This window comes from Fusarium oxysporum, chromosome IV (assembly GCF_013085055.1).
Source record: "Fusarium oxysporum Fo47 chromosome IV, complete sequence".
Lineage (NCBI taxonomy): Eukaryota > Fungi > Ascomycota > Sordariomycetes > Hypocreales > Nectriaceae > Fusarium > Fusarium oxysporum.
This window is the reverse complement of record NC_072843.1, coordinates 1,858,393-1,884,725: the sequence shown is the minus strand read 5'-3', so window position 1 is coordinate 1,884,725 and position 26,333 is coordinate 1,858,393. Positions and strand designations below refer to the sequence as shown.

Genomic DNA, 26,333 nt, shown 5'->3' with positions numbered 1-26,333 from the left:
AGTTTAATATTAAGAAGACTTTCTTTAAAAAGTTTGTTGTTTAAAAGCAATCCCACTCAATACCTACAGGAGGAATTGCGAGCCGCAAGAATACACTTTGGATAGCTAACGCATGTAATTAAAAGACACGTTATACCGCTCAAAAGGGAGTACAAAGGTACTCAAGTAGATTCCCTGATGGAAAGTACTTCGGATCATGGCCTAAGAGCCATAATTTCAAAGTGAGGGAAAAAGGTATGTTAACTCAATGCTAGACGAGGAAGTTGTCGACGTCAAGCAGGTCCAAGTAACCTCCATTAAAGAAGAAGTCGAGATCAAGAGATTCAACTTGACCTCCAGCCCCAGAATTGTGACATGCCTTGTTGGCGCTGGTGCTCTGAGCAGCATGGCTATGAAACTGCGACTCTTGCCGCACAACCTCGACCGAATTAACACCATCTACCCTCAAGAAATTGTCCCAAGCCCGTTCAACACTGAGTCGAACTGCCACAGAATACGCATTCGATTCATTACAACGACGCTTCATTTCTTGCAAGGCAGAATAGAGCTCATTTTTGGCTATCGCAGGGGGCATCTCATCGTATTGACCTAGAATAAGCAAGGAATAAGCAACGCAGAGGGAGTGGAATTCGGGTAAATCTCCAGAGCTTGAACTTGGGATGGCGATGAATGCCTGTATGACTCGGAAGCTAAGTTCGTATACGTGGCCTTGTAGGGACTTTGTGGAAGGGTCTTGGAGATGCACTGTAGAACTGCGGGACGTCTGTGGTGAGAGCGACGAGGCGAGATTCAATGTATCTGCTTCAACCCTATCCAGAGTTCGTTTTGCTAGGATGACGTTGGCAATGCAGTAACTGAACTTCAGCATAAGACCTGTAGGTAGATCTCGCAACCATTAGCACCCAGAGTATTAGTAGAATATCATGAATTGCTTACCAAGAAGGTATCCATATTGCTGCTTCCAAATTGCAAATTTGGAGCTGAAACCATCGTTTGTGAAGGTAGGTTTAACGCAGTCTTCTTTCTGGAGTGTACAGTAAAGTGAGATTTCAGCAAGCAGCATCGCATCGCGCATTGTGGTCTGCTCGAAATTGAGTAGATTCCTGCACTGGCTGAAGTACGAGCTAGGTAATATGGATGGTCTCCCTGTAGTAGCTGACCAGCTTTTGAAACTACCATCAGCTTTCCGGCTTTTCATAAAAAAGGCTATGGGGTTCACTCACTGCAGATGGTTCAAACATATGTTTGCCCAGATTCTCATGGATCGAAGGTCCAGCTTTGTTGAAGTCCCAGCATTGGTTCGCTGATGAATATCTGAAAATTGAATACACAGCATCGCCTGCTGTGAACAAATACCACTTAAAAGCCAGCTATCGACATATTCAGCCTCGCACTAGATCCATCAGTAAAAATACATTCAGGCAGCACTGGAGGCATTACCGATGGTGATCCGGCGAAAAGAGAACAAATGAGAACACCAGTAATTTCTTCAAGATGCAAAGGGCTACCCAGCACTACCTGACCAAGCATGTTTCGCATATGCTCGTAGACTTGCCTGTGCTTCAAGGCATCTGTCTGGCTCGTGTGGGTAAACCTCATCTCGTGCGAGCACAACACAGCATGGAGAAATGGTGATGTTTGGATCAAAGAGCCTCTGGTTACCAGATCGCTCTCATCATTTATGAAAAGAACGTGGCGACGTCGTCGAATAAAGCTTTGGGCTGGTATCAGTAGGATTCTGAGACTTCATGGGAGACGGGAGCCTCTTACGATTTGACAAGGTTCTCAGCAGTTGTGGCATTCAGCATACCCATGTGTACAACATCCTCTTTTGTGTGGAAAGCTCTTCTCAAGTCGCCAGTCACCTGGCAGGCGACACGCCGGATGACTTCAGCTGGGGCAGCATGAACATGTTGATCCGCGGGCTCGATCTCGTCCATCAACACACGACTGTTTGTCGATGCTTGAGGAGAAGCACTTTGCTCGAGGACACTTTGCTGCGTCGAGTCGCGTCCTGATTGGAGTTTTACTAGCTGGGCTCTTATATCTTGCATAGAGCTTTCCAAATGTAGCACCTTCTGATGTAAACTATCCAAGGTTAGGAAGAAATGTTGGCTGAGCTGAGAGAGGCATTGGTACCTTTTCACAAGATCTTGCTGATGGGGCGTTTCTTGTGTCCCATATGACTGATCCAGGCTATCACTTCTAAGGCAGGGTATTCTCAAGTTTCGACATCTTGAGCAAGTGTCGGAGCCAAAGTCCAGCTCGCATCTGCATTTTAGTCGGCGGCAAGCGTCACAAGAGAGGATCCGACGACGTCGCTTCTTGGAGGGTTCATTTTCGACTGGAGTTACTGATACTGATTCCTGAGCTCCAATTGAGCCAGTTGCCGAATCCTCACGTGTTCTTTTGTCAGTCATAGTCAGGTAGCAAGAGGTAGTAAATCTGGAGAGAAAACCCCGCAAGCCGTCGGAAATCGGCGGAGGATAGGCACTGGTCGGGGGTATACCGATCTATAACTCAATTGCGAGCCAACATAGCAACAGATCAGCATCCGGTATGGTGTAGTGGCTAACATTTCGCGCTCTCATAACCTGAGAGATCAGTTCCGCGGAGCCCAGGGTTCGATTCCCTGTACCGGAGACAAGTACTTTTGTCCCCTTTTTGCATATACATTCAAACTCTAACTATACATTATCATTTTTACTCTCACTGCCCAGTTTGCGACTGGAACGTACTCTAGCAGTGATGATGTCGTATGATACCATGTATCTCTTGTAACTATTAATACAGATATTAGATAAATAATAATATGCTACTGATATAATTCTATAGCTCTCGGAGATGTTAAGGATGGCGAGAACATCTCACCTCTATTTCAATGGCTAAATCTTAGCATTAATTGCTTATATATGTTGAACTCTATTTCCACCTCTTAGTCTTGCATTGGCGAACGCTTTAATGCTACCGGGAATAAGTGTTTAATTTCAAAATGACTCTGTATTATCGGCATTGGAGAAGCTCTAATTCTTCGAGATTTAAAATGTCAGTCAATATACAAGAGAAAGACTTGTGCAGTTCATAAGCGAAAAGAGATAAATAGACCGTCCTCCCAACTGTCGTCAACAAAAGGTATTAAGTTGGCCTCATGCCCGAACTCCTCCAACACGAAACGATCATCCCCAAGTATGGGCCCATCGATTTCTGAGGAAACGTTGTTTCCTGCCCCTGAAGACCTAGCATAGTCACTAACTTCCGGAAACACTGCCACTTTGTGTTCAGTTCTTCCGTCATGCACACTGCCCTTGCTCTCGCTCTCGCATACGTCTTGCCATGTCGATGGGTAAACGACCAACAGAGGACCTGGTATCTCAGCCTCATCGCATTCAGAAAACTCGAGCCTTGAGTTGAAAGGCCAAGCGCTCGGTCCAATGGCAACAGACGCTCCCGCGTCCGTTTTGCATCGTCCATAATTCACAATGCTCGATCCCGCCTGCATCGATTCCCACCCTCCTTTAGGATAAACGATCCGGCGGACACGGTATGCAAAGACAAAATCTGACGACTCGCCATGTGTTTCTTCGTCGTAGATATCCCTGGATATGGTGAACTGCGGTCCGCCATCGAATGGCACGCCCAAGCTTTCACCACCAAATCCAGCTCGTGCACCGCCCCCAACACGCCTTAGGGAGGAGAATGAGCCGACTGAACCACGTGCTATCTTGACGCCTGTCACCATGAACAGACGTTGCCTGCGCTTGACGGCCTCAGAAGCAACGGCTTTGACGCCGTCTTTGACACAATCGTCTGTTGGCTCTATGGAGTATGTATCGAGCCTTTCACATGTGAGACACATCATTGGCGTTGTTCCAGTCAAAATTGGATTCTGCTGTAACAGAACATTATTGGCTGAGGGTATGCCATACCAGTGCTTCTAAGGGTCTCCGTCTTCGTTGTTCCTGAACTTTCAAAGTGCATGGCGTTCAGCAAGGCTGTGACGACAGGTACTGGCTGTGAGAACTGTGACAAAGCGTTGGCTTCTTATAGCCCTCCATGATTCAACTGCAAAATTTCCTGGTAACTTGAGAAATGTTATAGCTAAAAGTATTTTCGTTGAAGTTTTGCTTGACTGTTTATTTTCTTGTCTGCCCGACCAGCTTGTTTTCTTTTATTGGCGGACTATACCTATTCATCAAGTCTGTGGTTTATATGCTTTATACCTTCTCTCTTATCAGATTCAAAATCCCTTCAACTTTATTGAATAGATTTGCCATGTTAACTCATGCTAATTGTTAGAGCGGGCCATGCGTGTAGTTGACTTGGACACTCAATCGTTGTCCAGTGGCCCACGGTCTGGCTTCCAACCAGACATATTGATATAGTATCTTCTGCTCTGGATATCATTGATCATAGATATTAAATCATCTATTTGTTCAAATAATTTTTATCGCTCTTTTCGGAAAGTTTAGCCGACAGCTCATTGAAAAAGGCTAAAACAACGACCACCTTATTTTTCCCCATAATAGCGGTTTATCCCGGCCCAGAGAATAAGACATAGTCTGGGGCAACCCGATTCTAGACTGAGCCGTATGCTCCTAATGGGACTAGATTAATATCTTTTTACGTAGTAGATTGATACAATGTCTATGGAAGTTACCAAAACAAGCTTATCCATCGCATAATTGTCTCGGATTCTGGGGCCGGCAACCGGGCACTAGCGTATGCAAGCCGAGTTCGGATGTTTTGTAAGTCAGACTTACACGTATGAAGTATGTCGTGATTCCGGAATTCCGATAACAGCCGCATCACTGGTCGTTTCTGTGTGTCATTAAACTGATATTGATCTTATCCTCGGTTCGTGCGTTCGGAGGACTAAACTAAAGTGTGGATCTTTTAGGATGTCGAGATTTGACCTGAAGGAATGAGGTGCAAGCATACAAAGTATGGCTTTGAGTTAATGAAAAGCGAAAGACTTCTAGATACTAGATAAATACTTACATTTGGACGTTCCTTGAGGTCACTAGATCCTTAATCAGTCTATTCAGAATGTGTCTCATTGTCATAGCCTTACGAAGAGCCTCAAATAATCTGCCGTGCACCACTAACGTTTTAAGGCCTACCTAGTAGCCCTCGAGTCTGCGATACCCCCATGTTCTAGACTCGATTAACTCAAAGACTACCCCGCAGGATCCATTGGCCTTGAATAGCTTGGCCTAGTTATCCCGAGGGCCACTCCATGAGACACAAGGGTTGACGCAAGAAGCTTGCTTATATATACCCGCCCAGCTTCATCCTGCAGACTGTTCCCCCTTCGACCTTTTATATCAGCCACATTTTGCCAAACTAGCTTCTTTCCTGCAGCCAAGCTATTAGTTTTGACACTCGATTCGACTTGATCATCGCCAAGCTATTTTACTTCTGTTTACAGCAACTCGAATCTATGCAGTGAGATATTGAACAGGATTATCTGGTCGACGTCCAACTCACAACCATGACTGCGCACTCAGTATCCTCCACGAAACACGATGAGAGGATTCTCATCTCCGAGCACTATAAGCCATTGGGAGACAGGATAGGCAATCCGGTATGGCATTTTGGCGCCGGATCATGCAGACAGCTAACAAGGACCAGGCTCCTCTTGCCATGGGCGGCTTTGCTACAACGTTGTTGTCAGTTTCGTTGGCGATGATGGAGTTCCGAGGCATCTCCTTACAGACTCAATTTATCGGAGACCTGTGTTTTGTTGCCTGTATTGGGTTACTTATCTCTGCCCAATGGTCAATGCTCAAGGGCGATACCTTCTCATATACTGTTCTAACAGCCTTTGGTAAGCTAGAAGCTAAATCTCCAATGTGATAGTGAAGCAATGCTAACATAGTCAAGCTCTCTTTTATGGCGGCTACGGCGCAACACTACTCCCCTCATGGGGCATTATCGACGCTTACGGAGGAGTCAACACACCTCAATACAATAATGCACTTGGATTCTTTGTGTTGATATGGGCAGTGTTCAATGTATTCTTTCTCATCGCTTCAATCCAGCTGTAAGTCTGCCTACCCTGGCCTCATACTCTCCTGCTAATTGCACGCCAGCAATCTTGTCTATATTTGCATTTTTATTTGCATTGAGTTATGTCTTATATTTGACGCCTCGTCTTACTTTACTTCCGCGGATGGGAATGCTGCACAGAGCAAGGCGTTGATGCACGCTGCCGGAGTGTTTGGCTTCATCGCAGGTCTGCTCGGCTTTTACACTGTAGCTTATTACCTTTGCCAAGACGTACTGCCATTTCCTGTTCCAATGGGCGATACTTCTGCTTGGTTTCAAGCTCGTCGAGAGAGAAAGAAGCTCAATTCTTCCAGTGCTTGAACTAATGATCGCCTCGGCGGGTAAGGGGATAGTTGATGAGGATGAGCTATGGGAATTGCGTACATTAGACATAGAGAAATTGATAGAGAAAGGCGTCTGGCAAAGCTACAGAGTATAGAATTCTGGAGGAAATAAACCCATAATATCGTCCCAGCCTAGCTATCTACGCTCGATACTTGGTGCAGGGTCGCGTGCTTGGCGAGGCGAAACGCATTTTTCGTACTCGAAATCGCCGCTCTCTACCTCTAGTAATACCTCTCTCGGATCCCAGACTGTTTCTTAACATTTACAGGGCAGATTTTCACCTCAGATACTCAATAGAACACAATCGCAGCATCTCCGTACTTCAGTGTTCTGCTTTGTCGTTGGCTCAGAAGGGGAGGCAAATCGCGTCCCCATGGCCTTATCGGCAACATTACACCTTGCGAATTACTTTAGGACAGCTGTATTTGTTTCACCAAGATGAGGAGATATCTAAGGATGGAATGTGCAACAGGCACAGATTGCTTTTAGGAGGAGACTGCAAGGAGTGAGCCGAGCGCAAAGACAGATGGAGAGGCAGTAGATGTGGATTTATGGTGGTACGTATATAGATATTGACATCATAGTTTCTAGTATGAATGTACATTATCTCCATTTGACAACCTGCTCCAGTCTGGGTGCTCTTGTCTGATACTCTGATCTGTCAAGTCTACAAGACAACTTCATAAGACGAACAAGATCATCCACTGCTACTTCAAATTGTAGCAATCTCGATTAGCCAATGAAAGGAGTTCATTTGCCGAACTTAGCAGCAACAGCGTCGTACTCCTTCTTCGTAAGGGGCGTCACAGAGCCATGCTTCAATCCTTTGGGAAAGTTGGGAAAGTCTGACTTCTCCCAGTCCGGAGAAAGAATGTTGGAAGTCTGGAAAGGGATATACTGAGTGTAATCATCGAGCAGAAGATGGTATAGTCCAGGTGTGCGAAGATCAGCAAATGCACCTGGGCCTTCAAGGGGGGATTCGGGTCGCACGTAGCCGGGAACACGGGTCCAAGTTCCGAAAAGACCGGTCGTTGTGGTCTCCTGATACACTTGGTTAATGGTCTCGTTCTTGAGGAAACGCGCGAAATGCCCCGGTTTGCCTAGGTACAGAAACTCTTGATCGATGAGGCCAGTGTCCTCGGGGGCATGGTAATCCTTCGGTGCGCTGAAAGTCTTAAAGTCTTTGGTTGTAGCATAGCGAATGCGATCCAGAGTTGCGGTGCCTTTATGCTCCGTGTCAGAAGCTGAATAGTGCCTGGCTGCCCAGAAGACATAGTACTGCTTTGTAGGATCATCCCAGACTACAGAAGGTGCCCAGGCCATGCCAGCTGTGTCTGACTCTACACTATTCAGAATTAGTGAGATCTCGCATGTGAACGAAGCATCTTATGTCTTACATTCTGAGTGAAGGCTTGGACCAATTGATGAGGTCTTTCGAAGACCAAACAACAAGACCCCGACTTCCGTTGCGTGTGACAAGATCCCATGAGAAGCCTGGAGCATTAATGTCCAGATCTTTGGCATAGCCTGTTAGCAATGTGCCTTCTGACAATGTTTCAGTAACCTACCAGTGGCGATAGTAAAGTACTCGGAGCGGGCAGTATTGGTCGTGAGAAAGATGTCCCTGACGCCCTTGGTTCCAACATTTGAGGTCAAGACAGGCTTTCCTCCGTTGAGGAAGTTGAAGCTCGAAGCCGAGTTACCGTCTGACAGATGCCATTGAACTTGGGGGGTCGGGTCACTAAAGGTAGAGATTAGATAGCCGACATATTTGCTGTTCGCGGATCTTGGGTTATCGGCAGGAAGGGCTTCAACAAAAGAAGATGCTGAGAGTGCCGTTGCGAGGAGCGTAACGACACGCATATTGGACGTGTCTTGAGACGATGAGTAGGGCTCAGATTCAATATGCACGACCTGTTGTGAGTCAGGACAGATCTTATATCTTGTCGTCCGTAACATCAGTATACAAGGTAAGTAACTGTCTTTATATAATTTGTTCATGCGTAGTAGGGACGAGCCTCCGCATCTCGAATGGCCCCTGCACGAGTCCCGATGGTTGTGATCAATCAGATAACCAACCTCATGCAGACCACCCGCGTATTCGATCGATCCGTGCAAATCATATTCTCCTCTCCAATTATGCCTCGGGTGGAGGACAGGGTCGATCTTTCGGTCCCGGCTCATAATACCCATGTAACTTAGTTGTTGAAGCGCTCCAGTGAACAGGCGGCGCATAAATGAATGAGGGGTGAAGATGCATTTTCAATAAGCTTAAAACCCCATGGAGAAATATTTCAAGCTGGGGAAGTTCGATGATTACGACGAGTTAGGCAGCTCCCGTTTGATGTATTGGCGCTCGAGTCGGGCGACAGGATGAGGCTATGATGATCGATACCAAATAGTGAGATCACGATTGCTCAACCTCCGCCGCAAGAAACTTACAACAATTATTAGCGAACAAGATAGACAACTCGATCTCAAATCAAATATTCTATTCAGACGCTGCGATATTAAATATACAACATCGCTACTTTCCGTAGACTCAGGGCATATCACTGTTCTCTGAAGGGCAGCAGAAGTTATGAGCTCAAAGGGACGAACAGCAGGGTGTCGATAACAAAAGCAACTGGATAATGAAAGCATGACCTCTCTAAGACTACTAAAATAGAATTGGGATCCCAGAGATACATTGTAATTGGACAAGCAACTCACACAATCAGCCTGCTATTGGAAACGTGAGGCGAGTGGAAGTAGGAATCCCGAGTTCTTGATCCTAATGAGCATATTTAGGTAGATTTTGGACAATTCAGATGATCTCAGACGCTCGTCGAATACCTTAGCCAATTCTTGCGCCCAGTTCAAAGGTCTGAAGCCAGTCATTGAAGGAGCAGGTATTCGTAGGTAGTCGGGATTTGCTGATACAATCACGCGATGGAGTCGCGATTGAGACTCGGTTATCGGTGTAGACAAAACAACTTTTTTTCTCTCAGCAATGTCTCGAGAACAAGTCATTATATACCGTATCATCTAAAAGCAACTCCATATAGTCTATAATTATTTCTTTTTGCCATATTGTCTTCACTTCTATTATCATCGTCAACGGTTGTCGGCCGGGTCGGTCAATTGCAAATACAGTGTACTACAGTGCTCATCGTACTCATTCCCATTTTGGGCAAAGCTTGGATTGCGTGCTTGACGGCGATGAGGGATGAAGAAGACGACGAGCAGCAGTCAGTCGATTCTCCTCTTTCACCTCATATTCACTCTTCGCACGTCTTCGTATAGAATGCGGGTCTCATTTGATCAATTCGGTTCATTCTATGCTAATATCGAAGTACTTGCTATACTGAGATCATCCTCCGTCCAACCTCCACTCCCATCATCTACCATCAAAAACAATCTGGGCAATCCGAATCAAAGTAGATCTTTCAATACTTGCGGCGCTAATTACAACAAGGTCATGTCTCATCAAATCGTGGCTATCACGGCCTTTCCTGTGTCAACTACTCCTTCAGCAGCCGCCCATAAGCGGAGTAGTAGTGACAACCTGGTACATGGCTTTTCCGTCCTGTCTTCTCGTCAAAGATATGGCATCCCTTTTTAGCTACGTTGGGAGGAGTGTACACTGCAAAGTTGCAGGTTAGTTTCCGTGACGAGTGTCGTGGATTAAGGGGACTGCCTACAGTGGAGGGATACAGCAAAGTCGCTACCCCTGTTGGATACACGATGAAGACCTAGTTCGTCTGCCATATATGCGACAGAGTTTTCTTTATATGTTCTTTCCCCAATGATCTTCATTGGTTTCTGTTCTTCATCATCGTTCGGAAATGCGTATCGAGTCTCGGTGAGGTTGCCCTTCAGAATCTTCATCAAGCAGTGGGCGTTGCCGTGGTCGTGGATAGGGGACCCCTTTCCAGGAGACCATACAAGAACAAGCTATCAAGGAGTCAGTCACGGTTGGTAAGGGTCAGAGTTTACTCTAGCATGCTTACCAAATTACTTTTGCCGTTACCTTCGTCAACGAGATTGCGGGTATATCCCCTACTGCGATCACCGAAGGCATAGGGCTTCCACATGTTGTCGGAGCCGTCATATTCTTCCATTAGTTGTTGAAGGAAGTCAACATCAACATCATCAGAAGTCAATCCCGATGATGGACCAAGGGCATCCTTGAGTCGCACCACGAGTTCGTCGAAACGATTTTGCTGGCAGGGACCCACGTTGGGGATTGTGCTGTGGCTAACGCCGAGTGCAGAGGGTTTGGTGAAGATACCGATGGCCATGATTGCTATGCCGTCGATGATGCTTGGTTGTTTATGATGATATTGATGTTCTACCTCTTGAATATATGGTATCTGAGAAGAGGACAACAAAGACTTTGGCACAAGGGGCGGGGTCAACACTGCATGGCCATCCTCTTCCTTATTCCTATCGGTCAGATCCGATACTGACAAGACGGCAGATAGTGTCACCGACATCTTGCTGTGGGTCGTGGATTGCAACCGACATCATATCTTGGGGCGGCACAGACAGGTTCAGTCGGCGAACGACACAGCAGCGCTGGTCCTGTGAACCGATTTGAAGGCTCTGGTTGGATGCAACAACGCTAAGGAACCTCCAAGAATCCAACAATGTACCTGAGGTACCTTGCGGTATACGAGTTAGATACCGCTTTGTCTGTATAACAAAGAGGTCACTTGATACAAGTCTGAAGATGCGACGGGAGAAATCACAATTAGACGAGTGCGAAGGGTTCATGGGGGCTTCTCGATAAGCCAGTTTATGTGCAAGCTAATACTTCTTTTTTTCTCGGGGACTCAAATTCGCAATATTGCGACACCCGCTATCGCCGACTTGAGCCACATGTGGACCCATTTAGTGACTTGGTATTCTCTTGGGCGGGATTAGCGGTTCTCGGTGACTATGAACAAATCCATCATCGCCACGGCTGTAACGGCTTCGTCAAGGTTGAAAAAGCAAGAAAAACAGTTTTCCTTCTCAGCTTATTCCCATACTAAGACTTATTTCCTTCTGATAAAAACATTAAATTACAATCTACATCATATTAAATTCTCAGATTTGTGCCATATTAGCGGCTCTAGCGACCTACCCTCCATCCTGATTGGCCAGTGAGCCAGAAACTTTAGCTTTGCATCGTCACATCCAGCGATCAGCTCACGTAACATCAGACACCCTTGAATCCTCAAGAGCCGGCAATATGTCTGACTGTACCACTTCAACTCCGAACGGCGCGGTATGTAGCGGTTCTACTCCCAAGCCTTGCGAGTCGACTCTGCCGTGTAAGGAGAATACTGGCTGGAGGAGACTTGTACGCAATTTCACACCATCGTAAGTCATGTATCCATTTTGACAAGAGTTAACCACTTACATCATCAACAGATGGTTCGCTGTTTGTATGGGTACAGGCATCGTTGCCATATTGCTTCATAACTTTCCTTACCAGGCGATATGGCTTCAGTATATCTCTTACATTTTCTTCGCGCTTAATGTTGTTCTGTTTATTGTCTTCCTTGGTATAAGCATTGCACGTTATGCGTTGTATCCAGAGATTTGGTCGGCGATGATTGCCCATGCTGGCCAGAGTTTGTTCCTAGGATGCATGCCCATGGCCTTTGCAAGTGAGCAACACATTCCCTAGGCAAAGTGAGTGCTGACGTTTTGATAGCTGTCATCAACATGATGGTGTTCTGCTTACAGCCATGGGGAGAATGGGTAATATATCTAGCGTGGGCATTCTGGTGGGTTGATGTTTGGCTCTCCATTGCCACTTGCATCACGATGCCCTTCATCGTTATGCACCGCCATCGTCCTGGCCTCGAAAACATAACAGCTGCACTCCTGTTACCCATCGTACCAGCAGTGGTTGCGGCTGCTACTGGAGGAATCGTCGCAGAGGCTCTTCCCAATCACCACCATGCGCTTACAACTCTGGTGGCCTCATATGTTCTCTGGGGCATCGGCCAGTTGTTCTCGGCCTGTGTTTTAGCGTTATACTTCCATCGGCTGACCATTCACTCACTTCCTCCGAAGGAGGTGATAACCTCGTCTTTTCTCCCAATAGGACCGCTTGGTCAGGGAGCTTTCGGCATTCAGCAACTTGGCAGAGTTGCTATGCAGGTGCTTCCCAAGACCAATGCTTTCGGCGATGTTGCGGTTCGAGCTGGTGAGATACTCTATGTCCTTGGAGTATTCCTCGCCCTCATCATGTACGGTTTTGCTCTGGTCTGGCTGGCTTTCGCCCTCATCAGCATTGCTACAAAACCCCCATCGTTCAGTATTGGTTTTTGGGGATTTACTTTCCCACTCGGTGTATTGGCAACCTGCTCGAACTTATTAGCAGAAAACCTTGATAGCGAATACTTCAAAGTCTCCACGGCGGTAAGGAATTGAACATGCTTTACTTATCAGTTACTAACTTGACGATAGATGATATCCCTTTCTGTGATATTGCTGTGGATTGTGGTTGCGACTCGAACCGCCAAGCTTGCTATCACAGGCGAAATGTTTCACGCACCTTGCTTGAAGGATCTTCGTGACAAGTCTCAAGCTGCAGGCTCAGACAGAAGAGTCTAGGTGACTTTAATCTGTCTTGCATCTAACAGCTTGACTGTGTATAATACATTGATAAACAGTGGGTGCATTTCATATTGGATAGACACCAAAATAATGTTCAATCCTCAAGGGGAATGAATTTACGCTTGCTTGCCCGGCATTCCGATACCATTACACATAGAACAAAATAGTATTGTACCATATTAGTTATTCTTACCTCCTTTTGACAATTCGCCTGAGACCTGGCCATTCCGCCCCAGATCGTGTAAGCTGCTATCTAATCGCTGCCCCTCCATTGGTGATGTGTGACGATAGCGCAAGGCTCCACTAAAATTCTCGATTCCAGAGGGCGGGGCAACATTGCTTTTCCCCAGATGTCTCTTCAATTATTTGTGTGTGCTTGCTCTTCCCAAATTATTCGCATCGCAAATTCCAAGGGATAGTCGGGCAGTTGGCAGATTATCACAATGGATTGGGCAAATTACTCGTCGCCTTCGCGGCTCGACTCCTTTGTCGATGGTGAGTCTCGTCGCTTTCCCATAGTCGCAGATCTTGCCGCTGACTCTTACAGATCTGGTTGATGTCTGGCATCTTCACCGAACTCCAATTCTCCTGACTCTCTGTGTTATTCTTGTCGCGATTCGAACATACTTTCACATCAATGGTCAAAAGACGGAAATAGTTGCGTTCAAGAAGGTTTACGAAGAGCCTGCTAAGCCCAAGGTTGTCGTCGAAGAAAAGACCCCCACCATCGAGCCAGTCGAAGAGAAAAAGAATGTCAAGTCTCAGGGCCCTCGAAGGATCAAGGGTGGAATAGCGAGGAAACCATCGAAGAACAAGGAAGAGGAGAAGGATCTCACCCGACCTGTCGCACCTCTGGTCTTTTTCTCCTCCATTACAACCAAGACAGCTAAGATTGCCGAGGCGTACATTGAGGATTTCTGTGGAAAGCTGGATGAGTTGTCCAAGTTATCCGGTCGCCAATTTCTCAAGCCTGAACTTCGAGACCTCACCGAGATCGATTTCGATGATTATTTCCTTGCGCCGTACAAGGGCCACGGTGACGCCGATCTCTTCTACCTCTTCCTGATTCCTAGCTACAACATCGATACCATCAACGACACATTCCTTGAGCACCTCCAAGAAACCCATCATGACTTCCGAATAGATACCGCCCCTCTGTCAGGTATTCTAGGTTATTCGGTATTCGGTTTTGGCGACAGTGAAAACTGGCCTACAGAGGCAGACGGTTTCTGTTTTCAGGCTATGGAAGTCGATAAGTGGATGGCTAAGCTTACTGCTAGAAAGAGAGCGTACCCAGTTGGAATGGGTGACATGAAAAGTGATCACGAAGAGCGCCTACAAGAATGGAGTAAGGGTGTGCAAGAGGTCATTGAGCATGTCGCACGTACTGGAAGCTTGGGCGAAGGAGTTCCCGGTAGCGGAGCAGCCGAGGAAAGCGATGTTGAAGATATCGCAGAGGACGAAGATGATGGCGAAGTTGTCTTTGATGACGAAGAACCCAAGAAGAAGTCGAAGAGTGCAAGAGATCTGGATGATGTTGAGGACCTAGGACGCTTGATCAAAAAGGACGACGGTTCGACGACTCAAAAAGCACCTCTCGCTGTTGATTTCACCACGTATGGTTCCTCCACAAAGAAGGCAGTCCCTCAGGGCCCCAAAGAAATGGTCGCAAAGGAATCACCAACATACAAAGCTCTCACCAAACAAGGTTATGCAATTGTGGGATCTCATTCCGGAGTCAAGACATGCCGGTGGACAAAGTCGGCTCTCCGCGGAAGAGGCTCATGTTATAAGTACTCATTCTACGGAATCAAGAGTCACTTGTGCATGGAAACGACTCCTTCACTGTCTTGCTCGAATAAATGCGTTTTCTGTTGGCGTCACGGCACAAATCCCGTTGGAACAACATGGCGTTGGGTCGTTGATCCTCCTGAATTGATCTTTGAAGGAGTCAAAAAGAACCATTATCAGAAGATCAAGATGTTGCGCGGTGTGCCTGGTGTGCGAGCGGAGCGATTTGCCGAAGCTATGCAGATCAAGCACTGCGCCTTGTCACTCGTTGGAGAGCCAATCTTCTACCCTTATATCAACGAATTCCTTGGTATGCTACACGCCGAACGTATCTCCTCGTTCCTCGTGTGTAATGCTCAGCATCCTGACCAGTTGGCTGCTCTCAAGGTTGTGACTCAACTCTACGTATCGATTGATGCAGCTGATAAGGAGTCACTACGGAAGATTGACAGACCTCTCCACCGAGACTTCTGGGAGCGATTCAACCGATGTCTTGATATCCTTCGCGAGAAGCGCTTCCACCACCGTACTGTCTTCCGATTGACACTCGTCAAGGGGTTCAATGTCGAGGAAGAAGCTGAGGGTTACGCAAGACTCGTGGAGCAAGGTCTGCCCTGTTTTGTCGAGGTCAAGGGTGTCACATACTGTGGCACATCGACATCTTCCAATGCCGGATTGAGCATGTCCAATGTCCCCTTCTACTGGGAAGTCTGCGACTTTGTTAAGGCGCTCGAGAAGAGGTTGAAGGAAAAGGGACTCAAGTACGGCATCGCTGCCGAGCACGCCCACAGCTGTTGTATCTTATTAGCTAGCGAGAGGTTCTATGTCGATGGCAAGTGGCACACTTTGATCGATTACAAGAAGTTCTTTGAGTTGCTCGAATCAAGGGGGCCTCCTGATGAAGGTGGTTGGACCCCCGAGGATTATATGGACGCAACTCCAACTCCAGAATGGGCAAACTGGGGTAACGGTGGGTTTAACCCAGAGGATGAAAGAGTAGATAGGAAGGGACGGAAGATTGAGGCTTAATAGTCCATAAGTAGAGGAAAGAAGAAGATAGTTAAGCAATTCATTTGCCACATCTCTTGCACTCACTTGTCTACCACAGGTCGATGCCCCGGGTGACATCCCATAACCGCATGTTAGTACAAGATCTCTTCGATCTTTTAACCAATCTACTTGTATTCGGCAAACAGAATACCATAGCTAGTCATTAGGTTCCTCCAATCGACCATGTTGCATATTACGTCACAGGCCACAACAAGGCATATATCGAACTTGTTCATCACGGATGGTCTTGGATGGTGCATGTATCTTGGGAAAATCCTGTGGCTTCCTTTCCCCAATAGTTGGCATCCTCATGAGGCATTGTGCTTCTGAAATGCAGCCAGCAATTGTTGTTCATAAACCTATTCGTTTCAACGTACATTTGTTTACACAAAGCTCTATGGAAGCTGGAAGAGCGGAACTATGGTACATTGAAGGCCGTCAGGTCTCCATTAGACATTTCTTTGTGAAAGCCTGTTGTTCAGACTTTTCATGGTACAGATTTGGGGGAAAGGGAGTTAAAATTCAAGAGCATTTCCAACGTCTGGGTATATATGTGCCAGGAGCGGAGAGGAAACTCGGACAGATGACATCCCTCTTTAATCGAGACCAACGTTAGGAATGTCAGAGAGATTGATGCCTGCGGGAGCGGCGGGCGCTCGAATGTCGAGAGATGAGTCGTATGCGATCATCTCAGCCAAGATGTCTAATATGGGCTGCACAGGTGTTAGCGAAACAACTCAACTTCGAGGTTCATGCTCGCCATCATACCTTGGGAACAGTGCTGTCGTAGATTCGGATCAGGTCACCGGGGGCAGGATAGACCTTGAGACCCTTATAGAAGGCCAAAGCAGACTCAAGAGCCTTAGAAGCTGTAGAACAACAGTCAGCAAGTTATTAGTGGTGTCTAGACCAGGGTGTTTCCTACGATCTTGGCTGAGCATCTCTCCGGCCATGACCTGCTCGTTGAAGAAAGCTTCCCGCTCCTCGACACCAGTAGGGAACCCCTCCTCCTTGGCCTCCTCCACTCTGATGCGAATGCTCTGACGTTGTTGCTGGGTAGAAGCCTCTGCCTCCTCCTTTGCGACGCGGGCCTGCTTGCGCTCGTTCCTCCTCAAGTTTCGGCGGAACTCGGCCTGGTTTCGACGTTGGTAGTCAAAGTAGATGGCGTAACCTGATCAGAGGGCATCTTCGTTAGCCAATGTGCACTGTAGCTTCGCTGGTCTATGACTGATCGACTGTATTGTACAACGCAATCTCATGAAGCAGAATGAATGGCGCAGTCTTACCGACAATGGCGGCGGCGGCGGTAGCAACGGATGCCGTTACGAGAGTGGTGGGCTGCACCATTTTGGAGATTGATGATGTAGGTGAGGAGGTTTATAGCTTGGATCGTAATAAGCAAAAGACCGGATATATTCCCACCGTATCAATTACAACGAGTAAGTCCGGGGCTCTAGATGTTGCTTGGTGACGTCGGAGACCGAGAGACGGAAGATATTATGTCGTCAATGCTCGAGGTCGGGTTTATTCTCTGTTTGAGCGTCGGGAGCGGCAAGCTTTAGTCGTCGCGATAAACCAATTTTTTAGAACCGGAGCAAGCACATGATGTGGCGCTAAGCCTATTTGGGTCTGAGGTTCGAAGCTGGGCAGAAAGCTGGATCTTCAGAAACGGTAGGTAATTGTAAGAGTAATCAAGTAAAAAGACTCATTCTGATAGCTTCTTTCCTCTATATAGAAGCATTTCTTTCTTCCGCGTTTGATTATAAGAAATCTTATCTGCTATGGAGTATTTTGGACAAGGTCTGTCTCATCGATGCTGTCAATGAAACCCACGTAACCGGCTGAGGCTGGCTTGTTCGGTACGTACCCCACCTCCTGATGCACTGGACTTCCATTCCGAAGGTAGCTGCTTCACTGAAGAGGCCTGACGATTACACGTACAGCTCATGGAATAGACCACCTGTCGGCTGGCGCCAAAAGCCAGACAAGCATTTTAGACCTCGCTCAAGACACCACTCACATTATCCTACTACTTTGCAATTCCAGCTTGATATCGTCTTTTACTTACCAAGCTCGAAGCTGTTGAGTCGCCATTGTACTTGCAACACTTGCCCAAGATGGAGGATCGCAATAAGATATCCCTCCGCAGCGGCAAGAGAAAGAAGAGGCCAACTATTAGTGCTCCTCGCCAAATCTCAGGTCCGATTGCTCAAGATGATACAAACAGACCGCCCCCTCCAGGCGACCCTGGCCAAGCTCGTCCTCGCCCACGTCCTCCCCCGATGGCTGGTGGAAAGGTGAGTCTCATTGAGAGGCTGTCTCTGGTGTCGCTATGCTCACATCGTCTAATAGACCTCGGATCTTGTGAAACGACGATACTCGACTCGATTTAATCAACCACCCTCAGGTCCCAATGGCGCTGCACCTCCAATGCCGCAGATGCCCTCGCTTGGCAATTACGAGCCTCCGACTGCTGCCGCCATCAGAAAGCCTCCCTCGCGTGCGGGGCCTGGAGTTGCTCCAGTTGTCGATATTAAGGGTCTGCGAGATCCGAAGTTGAAGCCAGACCGATACGTCCAGGCTGCCTTGAGCGATGCAACCGAAGACCAAATCCGCGAATTCGAAGATTCGTTGCGAAAAGTCAAGACGCGTGTGGGAATGGATCTACAACAGAGCGTTATGCAAAACAGGACGCAGTTTATCAAAATCAGCAAGGAAGCGGAAAAGCTAAAGAGCGAGATGAGGAATCTCAAGAACTTTATGTCAGAGCTCAAAGTTAACACGACGGCTATGAGAGCAGCCGCTGCCAAGAACGATGAGTCAATGCCTGGGGATCTCGTAAGCGCCCCTGGTATCAGCAGCAGAAGAGATAGGCGCACCTCTATCGCCGATAGAAGCGCCATGTGGAACTCGCAAATGCAGGCCTTATTCAAGGGTGTGGAAGGATCGCAAAAGTTCCTCCCTAATGCGGCGGGACGTCATGTTGTCCAAGACGCAGGCCCTTGGATTGAGCTTGATAATGCTACATATAAGTCGCGCCGAGCGATGCAGATCTTTCTGCTTAACGATCACCTCCTCATCGCATCGCGTAAGAAGCGAAAAGCAGATGCGCCGGGTTCAGACGCACGAGGGCCGATGATGAAGCTGGTGGCCGACCGTTGTTGGCCACTATTAGATGTTGAAGTGGTGGACATGTCAAGTACCGGAGAATCTTCGAGTAGTGGACGCAATAAGCTTGCAGATGCTATCATGGTCCGAGGTGTTGGTCAGGAATCTTTCATCTATCGGACGGAGAAGCCCCAGGACCCCGAGAAGAAGCAACTACTCCTCAATGTGCGCAAAGCTATAGAACAGCTTCGCAAGGGCCTTCGATCGGAGATGGAAGCCAACAACAAGGCGCGTGAAACGATCAACTACTTCGCCTCTCGCGATCCCGGTCTTCTTCAAAAGACAGAGCTTCTAGCCACGCTGTCGGACATCAAGGATATGCTCATTGAAGTTGACGGCAAACAGCAGAACTTGCGCTGGGTTGAGAGCGAGATGGATGATCTCGACATTGACATTGCGATGCAACGATTCGAAGACGCTGTAGCTCGTGTCGAGAAGCTCAAGGCGATCGCTCGTGGGCTAAAGAACCATGCCATTGCTCAGGACTTTATCAACTTCAAGGTTGGCGAACGATGTGCTAAATTGGCGGACATGATTGTTCGTGAGCTCGAATTGACGCACGATAACAATACAAAGACAAGGCGGAATGTCAGCTGGTTGACGAGGCTTGGATTTGAAGATAGCGCCCGAGAATCGTACCTGGCGGCGAGAAGTGGCACTATCCATAAACGAGCCAGGTGAGTAATGGTGTAAATTACAAGAGACGACAAGCTAACGCGTTATCAGACAATGCATTTTTCAGGGAGATTTGCATTTATACATCTGGGAGCTCTCGTTTGTGTACTTTATGGTTATCCATAACACGGTGCAGTGTTTCCAATCTTGCTTTCCACCGCCCATGATGAGTGTATGTGTCAAATGGGCCAAGGAGGAAGTAGATGCGTTCAACGTCATCCTGGCACGCCAACTTAGTAGTACGGAGCCTGGGGGACAGGTTTGGACTCAGTGCATGGAGAGGGCGAAGGAGCATTCTAAGCTGCTATCGGAAGTCGGCCTTGACTTTGAGAACTTGGTCGGAAAGAACTTGTTGAACTATGAGCGTGTAGAAAATGAGGCTTCTGTCGGACTTGGGCTGTCATGAACAGGAGATTTAAGGTGTTGGTTGAGGTGGATGGATTGGTTGGTGCTAGTAACCCTTTGGCTACCTTGTCAGCGTCACATATTACTCGTATGGCAATACCCAGGCTGGAATTGGAGGGCCATTGTAGCAATTTATCGAAGAAATGAAGCTGGTTATGATCAGATGTGGCCCAAGTGATGTTGATGTAGCTACTATTGGAGAGACGTCAAGCCACACCCGTCTTCAGACAAGCTTTGGGCTGCAGCCAAGGTACCTTGACTTTATGACCACCGCGGTTCAGTGTAGAAGTGCTGCATCTCGAAAAATCAATTAATTATCAAACAAGATCGCGAGGAATTCTTTTCACTTGGTCGTCCTAGAATTCTTTGTTGATATCCTGGTATGGAGGCTACATTACGCCACGTGAGGCGCTACCTATGGTATGCAAAGCCAAGGCTGGCAGTGGAAGGGGCAAACACTGGCACTGCGCTGGCGGTGCCCCAACTTGGCATGCTAGTGCTAGGCTGTCCGCGGCCTGGACCTGGGCTGGTTGGCAACCACCAACATCATCCATCCCTCTCTCCTCCTTTCGCTCCCCATCATCATCCATCACCTAACAACACCCACCAAAAATTCTTTCACTAACGAGCTTCGCGCGTCCTCGTCATCCTGCGCCTTTTTTCGCATACTCCTTTTTTACGGCGATAGAACGATTTAGCGACAGGAACTGCTGCTGCTGGTATCGGCAGCTGCTGATTATCTCATCTCCCTTGTTTCCCTTTTCTCCTCCCCTGACGGCCGCCGCCTTTGTGCCTCGTGCGGCGTGCCCCACCCGACTTCTGGCGATTCAGACCGCATCAACGTCATTTCAACCTCACTCCCGTTAATCAACACATCAATAACCGACTCGACACCGCTGAGCCATGGATACCAATATGGAGGATGTTGGGCGAGCGCCCGCTGAAGCTTCACCCGTGCTCAACTTTGAGCCTACTACGATCCCCACCCTCGACGGTTGGATCGAGAGCTTGATGTCTTGCAAGCAGCTGGCCGAAGCTGACGTTCAGAGACTGTGCGATAAGGTGAGGAGGCTGTCAACTCAGCGGGATGTAGAGCCTGGTCTGATGCATGGTGCATTCGATGATCGAGTCGCGATCAAACTGAGCGTGCATCATACTCGACTGGCTCGGCTTCTCGCGTGATACAACCAAATGCTAATATGTCATGTAGGCACGAGAAGTTCTACAGGAGGAGTCGAACGTGCAGCCAGTGGTACGTTTATAACATGCGCCGGCAAGCTAAGTGCTTGAGCTGATACTGTCTCGCCAGAAATGCCCCGTTACCGTCTGTGGTGATATCCACGGTCAATTCCACGACTTGATGGAGCTCTTCAAGATTGGCGGTCCTAACCCCGATACCAACTACCTATTCATGGGTACGCTTCAATCATCTTTCAGCCTCACGAAGTCGATACTTACTCTCGATAGGTGACTACGTTGACCGAGGCTACTACTCTGTTGAGACCGTCACCCTTCTTGTCGCCCTCAAGATCCGATACCCTCAACGAATCACAATCCTCCGAGGAAACCACGAGTCCCGTCAGATCACTCAGGTCTACGGCTTCTACGACGAATGCCTCCGTAAATATGGAAACGCTAATGTCTGGAAGTATTTTACCGACCTCTTTGACTACCTCCCCCTCACTGCCCTGATCGACAACCAAATCTTCTGTCTTCATGGCGGCCTCTCCCCGAGCATTGATACTCTGGATAACATCCGAGCTCTTGATCGTATTCAGGAGGTTCCTCACGAGGGTCCCATGTGTGATCTTCTCTGGTCAGACCCTGACGACCGATGCGGCTGGGGCATCTCTCCTCGAGGTGCGGGGTACACATTCGGACAGGACATTTCAGAAGCTTTCAACCACAACAATGGCTTGACCTTGATTGCTCGCGCCCATCAGCTTGTTATGGAAGGTTACAACTGGTCTCAAGACCGAAATGTTGTCACCATTTTCTCAGGTACGCTCAGCACGCGACGCCACGCTTCTGTACAGCATTAACATCAATACAGCACCCAACTACTGCTACCGATGCGGTAATCAAGCTGCTATCATGGAGATTGATGAGCACCTGAAGTACACCTTGTGAGTCGATCCAATCTCAACATGAAATACACGAACTGACCACAACCAGCTTGCAATTTGATCCATGCCCCAGAGCTGGCGAGCCCATGGTCTCAAGGCGTAGGTGTCACCCACAAGCGGTTACAAGGACTCAACTAATACTATGACCAGGGACTCCCGACTACTTCCTCTAATCTCGTCACGTATACCCACGTTTTACCAAGCTCGAGTCAAATGTCGAAGTGCCATGCCTGGTGCAACCACGCCAGCCTTAAGTCCTTTGCAGCTTGACCGTGTACGATTCCACGACGAATTCTTCGAACGAAAACAGAACTTCATGGAGCATGTGTTGTACGGATGTTACATCTTTGCTAATGGAGAGCTTCCGAATATTGCAAAGCGATCGTAATTTTGGAGGTACGTGCAGGGAAGGGTTGGTAGACTTGATTGCGGCGCCCACCTCATGGCTGCTTAGATACGCATATTTGAGTTACGCGCTGTAAGAGAAAGAAACACGCATGCATGATCAACACTTGTCTGTCTCTCCTTATGATATGAGTAGTGAAGCGACTAAAGAGTCGATATCCTCACATCATTGGTGAACAATATCCCCCTCCTGAGGTCTCGCACGATCAGGGCATGATGGTAGCAGATAACGCCCATCCCTTGGATGCTTTGTGTTGATATGTTGAGCTGATCTTCAGTATTGGTCCGACTAAGTATTTCCACAAGTTGATATGTTTCGACTACCTTGATACGCCTAGACTACATCTCTTATAACACTTCAGCCTAGGGTCAGTCATGATGTTCAAAGATATATTGTTGAAACTTGACAATCTTCTTCGGGCGCGTAGGCCACCCCCCTCTCTATGATGTCTTGTACAGAACAGCTTGCATTGAAGGCGAAAACGGTCGCACAGAATCCATATCCATTCTTTATACGCTCACAATTGACTATGTATTACAAATAGTCCAGTCGTGTAAGACGATATTCGACATTAAACGGTCTCTTCCTTGAGCTCCTCCTTTAGACCCGCCTCCCAGTTTCGCTGCTGCTGTTGGCGCTGCTCCGCTGTTCGTGGTCGCTCATCATCACCAAAGACTTCCTCTTCAGTATTAACACGGTACATACGCTCTTGGGTCTTTGTATTGCGACCAGAGTAATCGCCGGGGGCATGGCTACCGTCGGGAATGTGGAAGCGTCGATCGAATCGCGAGAGAGCGTAGGAGAAGACGACGATGATCTCTATGACGTAGCTGAAGCAGTAGTAACATGCTTTGCTGTGATACCAGGCTGGATCGTTCGCGGGCCGCAGCTTGAAGGATACGCCAGTCCTGAAAGCAGCACCGAGAGAAAGCAGTATAGTTGTGAAGATAAGAAGCTGGATTTTTGTTCGCATGCGGCCTTGTCCGAATTTGTCCATTGGTGCTCTTCGGGGGATAATGAAGCACGCTCCGACAATGGGCAATGGGAGAAAAGCGAGAATGGCAAGAAACGTGCTGCCGGTGAGTTGAACGTCGCGAAGTTGCTGTTTCGTATGTGGGTTCAAAGTGTAGAAGTTATATACCACAGCTGTAATTAGCATCACAAGACTTGCAAGGATGCAAAAGTAAAAGAGCTTGAACACCAGCGAAGCAGGTCTGCTCCATCCAATTTGTGGATGATACGCCCTCAAGATGCGCTGGGCAAAGATCAGATTCACAACGAACAAGAGCACAACGCCTGCGTTTGCAAACACCTGGGCAGCGATAGCAAGACTGGTGTCATGCGGGTTCGAAGCCCATGCGATTCTCAACACGTTCGCGGTGATACGGGCCATGCAAAAGCCGAAAAGCAAACCGCTGAGAGCGAATTTGTGAGATCGCTTTTTGTTCAGCTGAAAGATGGTCATGTTGAGAATGGCACCGCCGACGAAGAAGGCCAAAATAACAGCACAGATGGGATCGTCGACGCTGGCCGTAGGTCTGCCGCCGAGACCAGCTGTCTTGGGGAGATAGGGAGGCCCCTGGGGAGGTATCTCGCCTGAGGTTTGCGAGGACATCTTGTTGAAGAGATGCTATGTTTATGTCGATGACTTATGCATCAGAGCAGCAGGTATTGAATCAATCGAATGTATGCCTGTTATCGAAACGGAAGCTCAAAATGATGAATGTAAGGGCACCCTGATCTAGTTGAAAGCAAATTACCCTACAAACGGGAGGATGTCGTCTATATACATACCCCTTTGTGAATGCTCATTCTTCAGCAACGCCAAACCAGACACTCGGTATCGGTCATCGGCGTCGCGAATCAGCAGATAAAGCGTCAGGTCTCAATTGCCCCGTTTCCTCTCTGGGCAATGTCTAAGACGGCATGTCGGAGGTTGACTTGAGCGCGAGAGGAGCGAAAAGAATATGATTGGTGAACTTAGACTTAAGGCTGAATCTAAGAAATATTTCACACTAGAGCGAGTGTGGGTTTTGGATATTCTGATTGGTGAGACTCTGGAGGTGAGCCTGAGGCCCCTTTAGTCATTGATCGGGTTTTGTGATATTAACACCGTCAAAGGATCGTGCATGGCTAGAACTGGAGATATGCAATGGTCTTTCCGAGCTCCAAAAGCTTTTCATGTTCTATCAATTCATGTTCATCTAGTGCCAGCATCAGTGTATAAGTAACGTGAATGAATCTCAACCTTATCTGATGGCAATACGACAACAGGGTTTCATCGTCCGATGCCAAACGCGCCAAGCTTTTCTATAATACCCCCGGCCCCTGCTTCAGCCCTATCGCCCCCATCCTCGGGTTCAACTTCCAGCTGGAGGGCCAGCGAGATCAACTATTGTTGGTAAAGGAATCTGGTAATTTGGGAACACTGACGAAACCCCTGAATGATATCAAGAAGAAAAGCCAAATGGGTGTTACAGGTAGATACTGCCATCAATTCATAACGAGATATCTTGTGTTACAACCTGCCGCTCCCTCCAAGGGTATTTTATGTACTGCAAGAACTGAGCCATCCGTTCCTCGCCTCCACTGCATTCGCGAAGACTAAGTTCTGGAGCCATGATGGTCAGCGGCGGCGATCATGGGAACCTCAGATCTAACTACCTTCACGTACCTTCTGTTTGATTATCCTATGAGTCCCACGAATCAGTTCTATACCTTAGACAGCTGCAGGATGGAAATAAAAAACTAGGGACTGAAAACGGCACCCGACTTCCTCTCCTCAAAACTTCAGCTATGGATAAACTTGCTGGCCATAAGGTTAAACTTTAGGCTCCTAACACGGATGGTAAGAACACGATGTCTTTTTTCACAATATAAGCTTCTACCCAGCAGCTTCCATGATGACCAATAACTTATTTCGTAACCAAGCCCGAAAGGGCTTGCAAAAGGAAGAGATCAAGAGGTATATAACTTTGAGTGCATCTCTGGACAAACCACCACTCCTCAAAGCTCCAGCTTTCATAAGGGTAGCACTTGTCTTCGCCGCGCAATATGAGCTACTGCATATATATTCGCGGTAAATTTGGCTTTGTTCATTGACCTCCATTCGGATCATTGAAGAAATCCATACAAGCTTCATCAGTGATGAGACGTACTGTATCTGTCGAACCGGGCTAAGGCTTGGCGATGAACAACAGCGAACATGTCTTCTGAGATGAGAAATGATTCGATATGGCTGGAGTTAGGTGATTAGGTTCACGACCAACGTCGTAGAATAGACCTGGGTGACTATAAAGGACCATCGACGAACTGTTGTTTGATGGGTTGGATAGCGAGATGAATAACAAAAAGATGAATCCGATTTATGTCTGATGGGAGGGAGGAAGATGATGATGATCATTAACACACGCTGGAGGCAGAACTGGAATGTAATCTTGTAGTTGCATGCCGCAGGTCTCGCATTCTCTGTGTCTTCTCATCATGGAATTATTCCTTGTTACATGATGACTTGCGTTCTCAAGATACCTCAATTAGGAAGCCAGGACGTTGAAGAGAATTAGATTGGGTTTTTCTTTTCTTGGTCTTCCTCTGACTTTCTTAACTTAACTATCAATCCCTGACTCTCGAGTTGTGCTGGTTCTCCTGACAGCTTGGGCTACCTATATTATATTCTTGTTTGCATATGCCATGTTATACGCAGAGAGTTAAGGTTAGTATTC

General features: G+C 47.6%; 11 protein-coding genes and 1 non-coding gene across 12 annotated transcripts; 6 read left to right on the top strand and 6 right to left on the bottom strand.

Annotated features, from left to right (window-relative positions):
* Positions 1 to 21: 21 nt before the first annotated feature.
* Positions 22 to 2,426, bottom strand: FOBCDRAFT_220675 (uncharacterized protein). The gene is made up of 6 exons (XM_031179283.3): positions 2,140 to 2,426; positions 1,771 to 2,088; positions 1,441 to 1,714; positions 1,224 to 1,393; positions 937 to 1,163; positions 22 to 885 (listed from the first exon to the last, which is right to left on the bottom strand). The coding sequence occupies exons 1-6, from the start codon at positions 2,418 to 2,420 to the stop codon at positions 251 to 253; spliced, it is 1,905 nt and encodes a 634-aa protein (XP_031045170.2). The 5' UTR covers positions 2,421 to 2,426; the 3' UTR covers positions 22 to 250.
* A 127-nt stretch (positions 2,427 to 2,553) lies between these two features.
* Positions 2,554 to 2,643, top strand: FOBCDRAFT_t110. Its single transcript has one exon. It is a non-coding gene; the product is annotated as a tRNA-Glu (tRNA).
* A 436-nt stretch (positions 2,644 to 3,079) lies between these two features.
* FOBCDRAFT_200083 (uncharacterized protein) lies at positions 3,080 to 3,978 on the bottom strand (the record flags this gene model as incomplete). Its single annotated transcript, XM_031179284.3, has 2 exons — positions 3,080 to 3,816; positions 3,927 to 3,978. The coding sequence occupies 2 exons, from the start codon at positions 3,976 to 3,978 to the stop codon at positions 3,080 to 3,082; spliced, it is 789 nt and encodes a 262-aa protein (XP_031045171.3).
* Positions 3,979 to 5,491: 1,513 nt separating this feature from the next.
* FOBCDRAFT_272520 (GPR1/FUN34/yaaH family-domain-containing protein) lies at positions 5,492 to 6,369 on the top strand (the record flags this gene model as incomplete). Its single annotated transcript, XM_031179285.2, has 4 exons — positions 5,492 to 5,584; positions 5,632 to 5,827; positions 5,884 to 6,043; positions 6,093 to 6,369. The coding sequence occupies 4 exons, from the start codon at positions 5,492 to 5,494 to the stop codon at positions 6,367 to 6,369; spliced, it is 726 nt and encodes a 241-aa protein (XP_031045172.2).
* A 530-nt stretch (positions 6,370 to 6,899) lies between these two features.
* Positions 6,900 to 8,256, bottom strand: FOBCDRAFT_318212 (glycosyl hydrolase; the record flags this gene model as incomplete). The annotated part of the gene is made up of 3 exons (XM_031179287.3): positions 6,900 to 7,738; positions 7,791 to 7,908; positions 7,962 to 8,256. The coding sequence occupies 3 exons, from the start codon at positions 8,254 to 8,256 to the stop codon at positions 7,144 to 7,146; spliced, it is 1,008 nt and encodes a 335-aa protein (XP_031045174.2). The 3' UTR covers positions 6,900 to 7,143.
* Positions 8,257 to 9,896: 1,640 nt separating this feature from the next.
* On the bottom strand, positions 9,897 to 10,676 carry FOBCDRAFT_131758 (RmlC-like cupin domain-containing protein; the record flags this gene model as incomplete). The annotated part of the gene is made up of 3 exons (XM_031179292.2): positions 9,897 to 10,018; positions 10,077 to 10,329; positions 10,386 to 10,676. The coding sequence occupies 3 exons, from the start codon at positions 10,674 to 10,676 to the stop codon at positions 9,897 to 9,899; spliced, it is 666 nt and encodes a 221-aa protein (XP_031045179.2).
* Positions 10,677 to 11,408: 732 nt separating this feature from the next.
* Positions 11,409 to 13,187, top strand: FOBCDRAFT_220666 (voltage-dependent anion channel). The gene is made up of 4 exons (XM_031179290.3): positions 11,409 to 11,742; positions 11,794 to 12,032; positions 12,080 to 12,792; positions 12,841 to 13,187. Exons 1-4 carry the CDS (start codon positions 11,612 to 11,614, stop codon positions 12,985 to 12,987), a joined length of 1,230 nt encoding a protein of 409 aa, XP_031045177.2. The 5' UTR covers positions 11,409 to 11,611; the 3' UTR covers positions 12,988 to 13,187.
* Positions 13,188 to 13,350: 163 nt separating this feature from the next.
* FOBCDRAFT_220664 (radical SAM superfamily-domain-containing protein) lies at positions 13,351 to 15,871 on the top strand. The gene is made up of 2 exons (XM_031179294.3): positions 13,351 to 13,485; positions 13,538 to 15,871. Exons 1-2 carry the CDS (start codon positions 13,434 to 13,436, stop codon positions 15,808 to 15,810), a joined length of 2,325 nt encoding a protein of 774 aa, XP_031045181.2. The 5' UTR covers positions 13,351 to 13,433; the 3' UTR covers positions 15,811 to 15,871.
* Positions 15,872 to 16,092: 221 nt separating this feature from the next.
* Positions 16,093 to 17,496, bottom strand: FOBCDRAFT_220662 (mitochondrial outer membrane translocase complex, subunit Tom20 domain-containing protein). Its single transcript, XM_031179295.3, has 4 exons — positions 17,118 to 17,496; positions 16,757 to 17,002; positions 16,600 to 16,700; positions 16,093 to 16,544 (listed from the first exon to the last, which is right to left on the bottom strand). Exons 1-4 carry the CDS (start codon positions 17,176 to 17,178, stop codon positions 16,428 to 16,430), a joined length of 525 nt encoding a protein of 174 aa, XP_031045182.1. The 5' UTR covers positions 17,179 to 17,496; the 3' UTR covers positions 16,093 to 16,427.
* A 217-nt stretch (positions 17,497 to 17,713) lies between these two features.
* On the top strand, positions 17,714 to 20,241 carry FOBCDRAFT_220661 (Cullin repeat-like-containing domain protein). The gene is made up of 3 exons (XM_031179297.3): positions 17,714 to 18,128; positions 18,184 to 19,676; positions 19,726 to 20,241. Exons 1-3 carry the CDS (start codon positions 17,949 to 17,951, stop codon positions 20,078 to 20,080), a joined length of 2,028 nt encoding a protein of 675 aa, XP_031045184.1. The 5' UTR covers positions 17,714 to 17,948; the 3' UTR covers positions 20,081 to 20,241.
* A 404-nt stretch (positions 20,242 to 20,645) lies between these two features.
* On the top strand, positions 20,646 to 22,756 carry FOBCDRAFT_259583 (Metallo-dependent phosphatase-like protein). Its single transcript, XM_059611246.1, has 6 exons — positions 20,646 to 21,141; positions 21,290 to 21,331; positions 21,389 to 21,494; positions 21,547 to 22,080; positions 22,133 to 22,205; positions 22,356 to 22,756. Exons 1-6 carry the CDS (start codon positions 20,983 to 20,985, stop codon positions 22,591 to 22,593), a joined length of 1,152 nt encoding a protein of 383 aa, XP_059464665.1. The 5' UTR covers positions 20,646 to 20,982; the 3' UTR covers positions 22,594 to 22,756.
* FOBCDRAFT_220658 (uncharacterized protein) lies at positions 22,757 to 24,578 on the bottom strand. Its single transcript, XM_031179300.3, has one exon. It carries the CDS (start codon positions 24,224 to 24,226, stop codon positions 23,183 to 23,185), a length of 1,044 nt encoding a protein of 347 aa, XP_031045187.2. The 5' UTR covers positions 24,227 to 24,578; the 3' UTR covers positions 22,757 to 23,182.
* Positions 24,579 to 26,333: the final 1,755 nt, after the last annotated feature.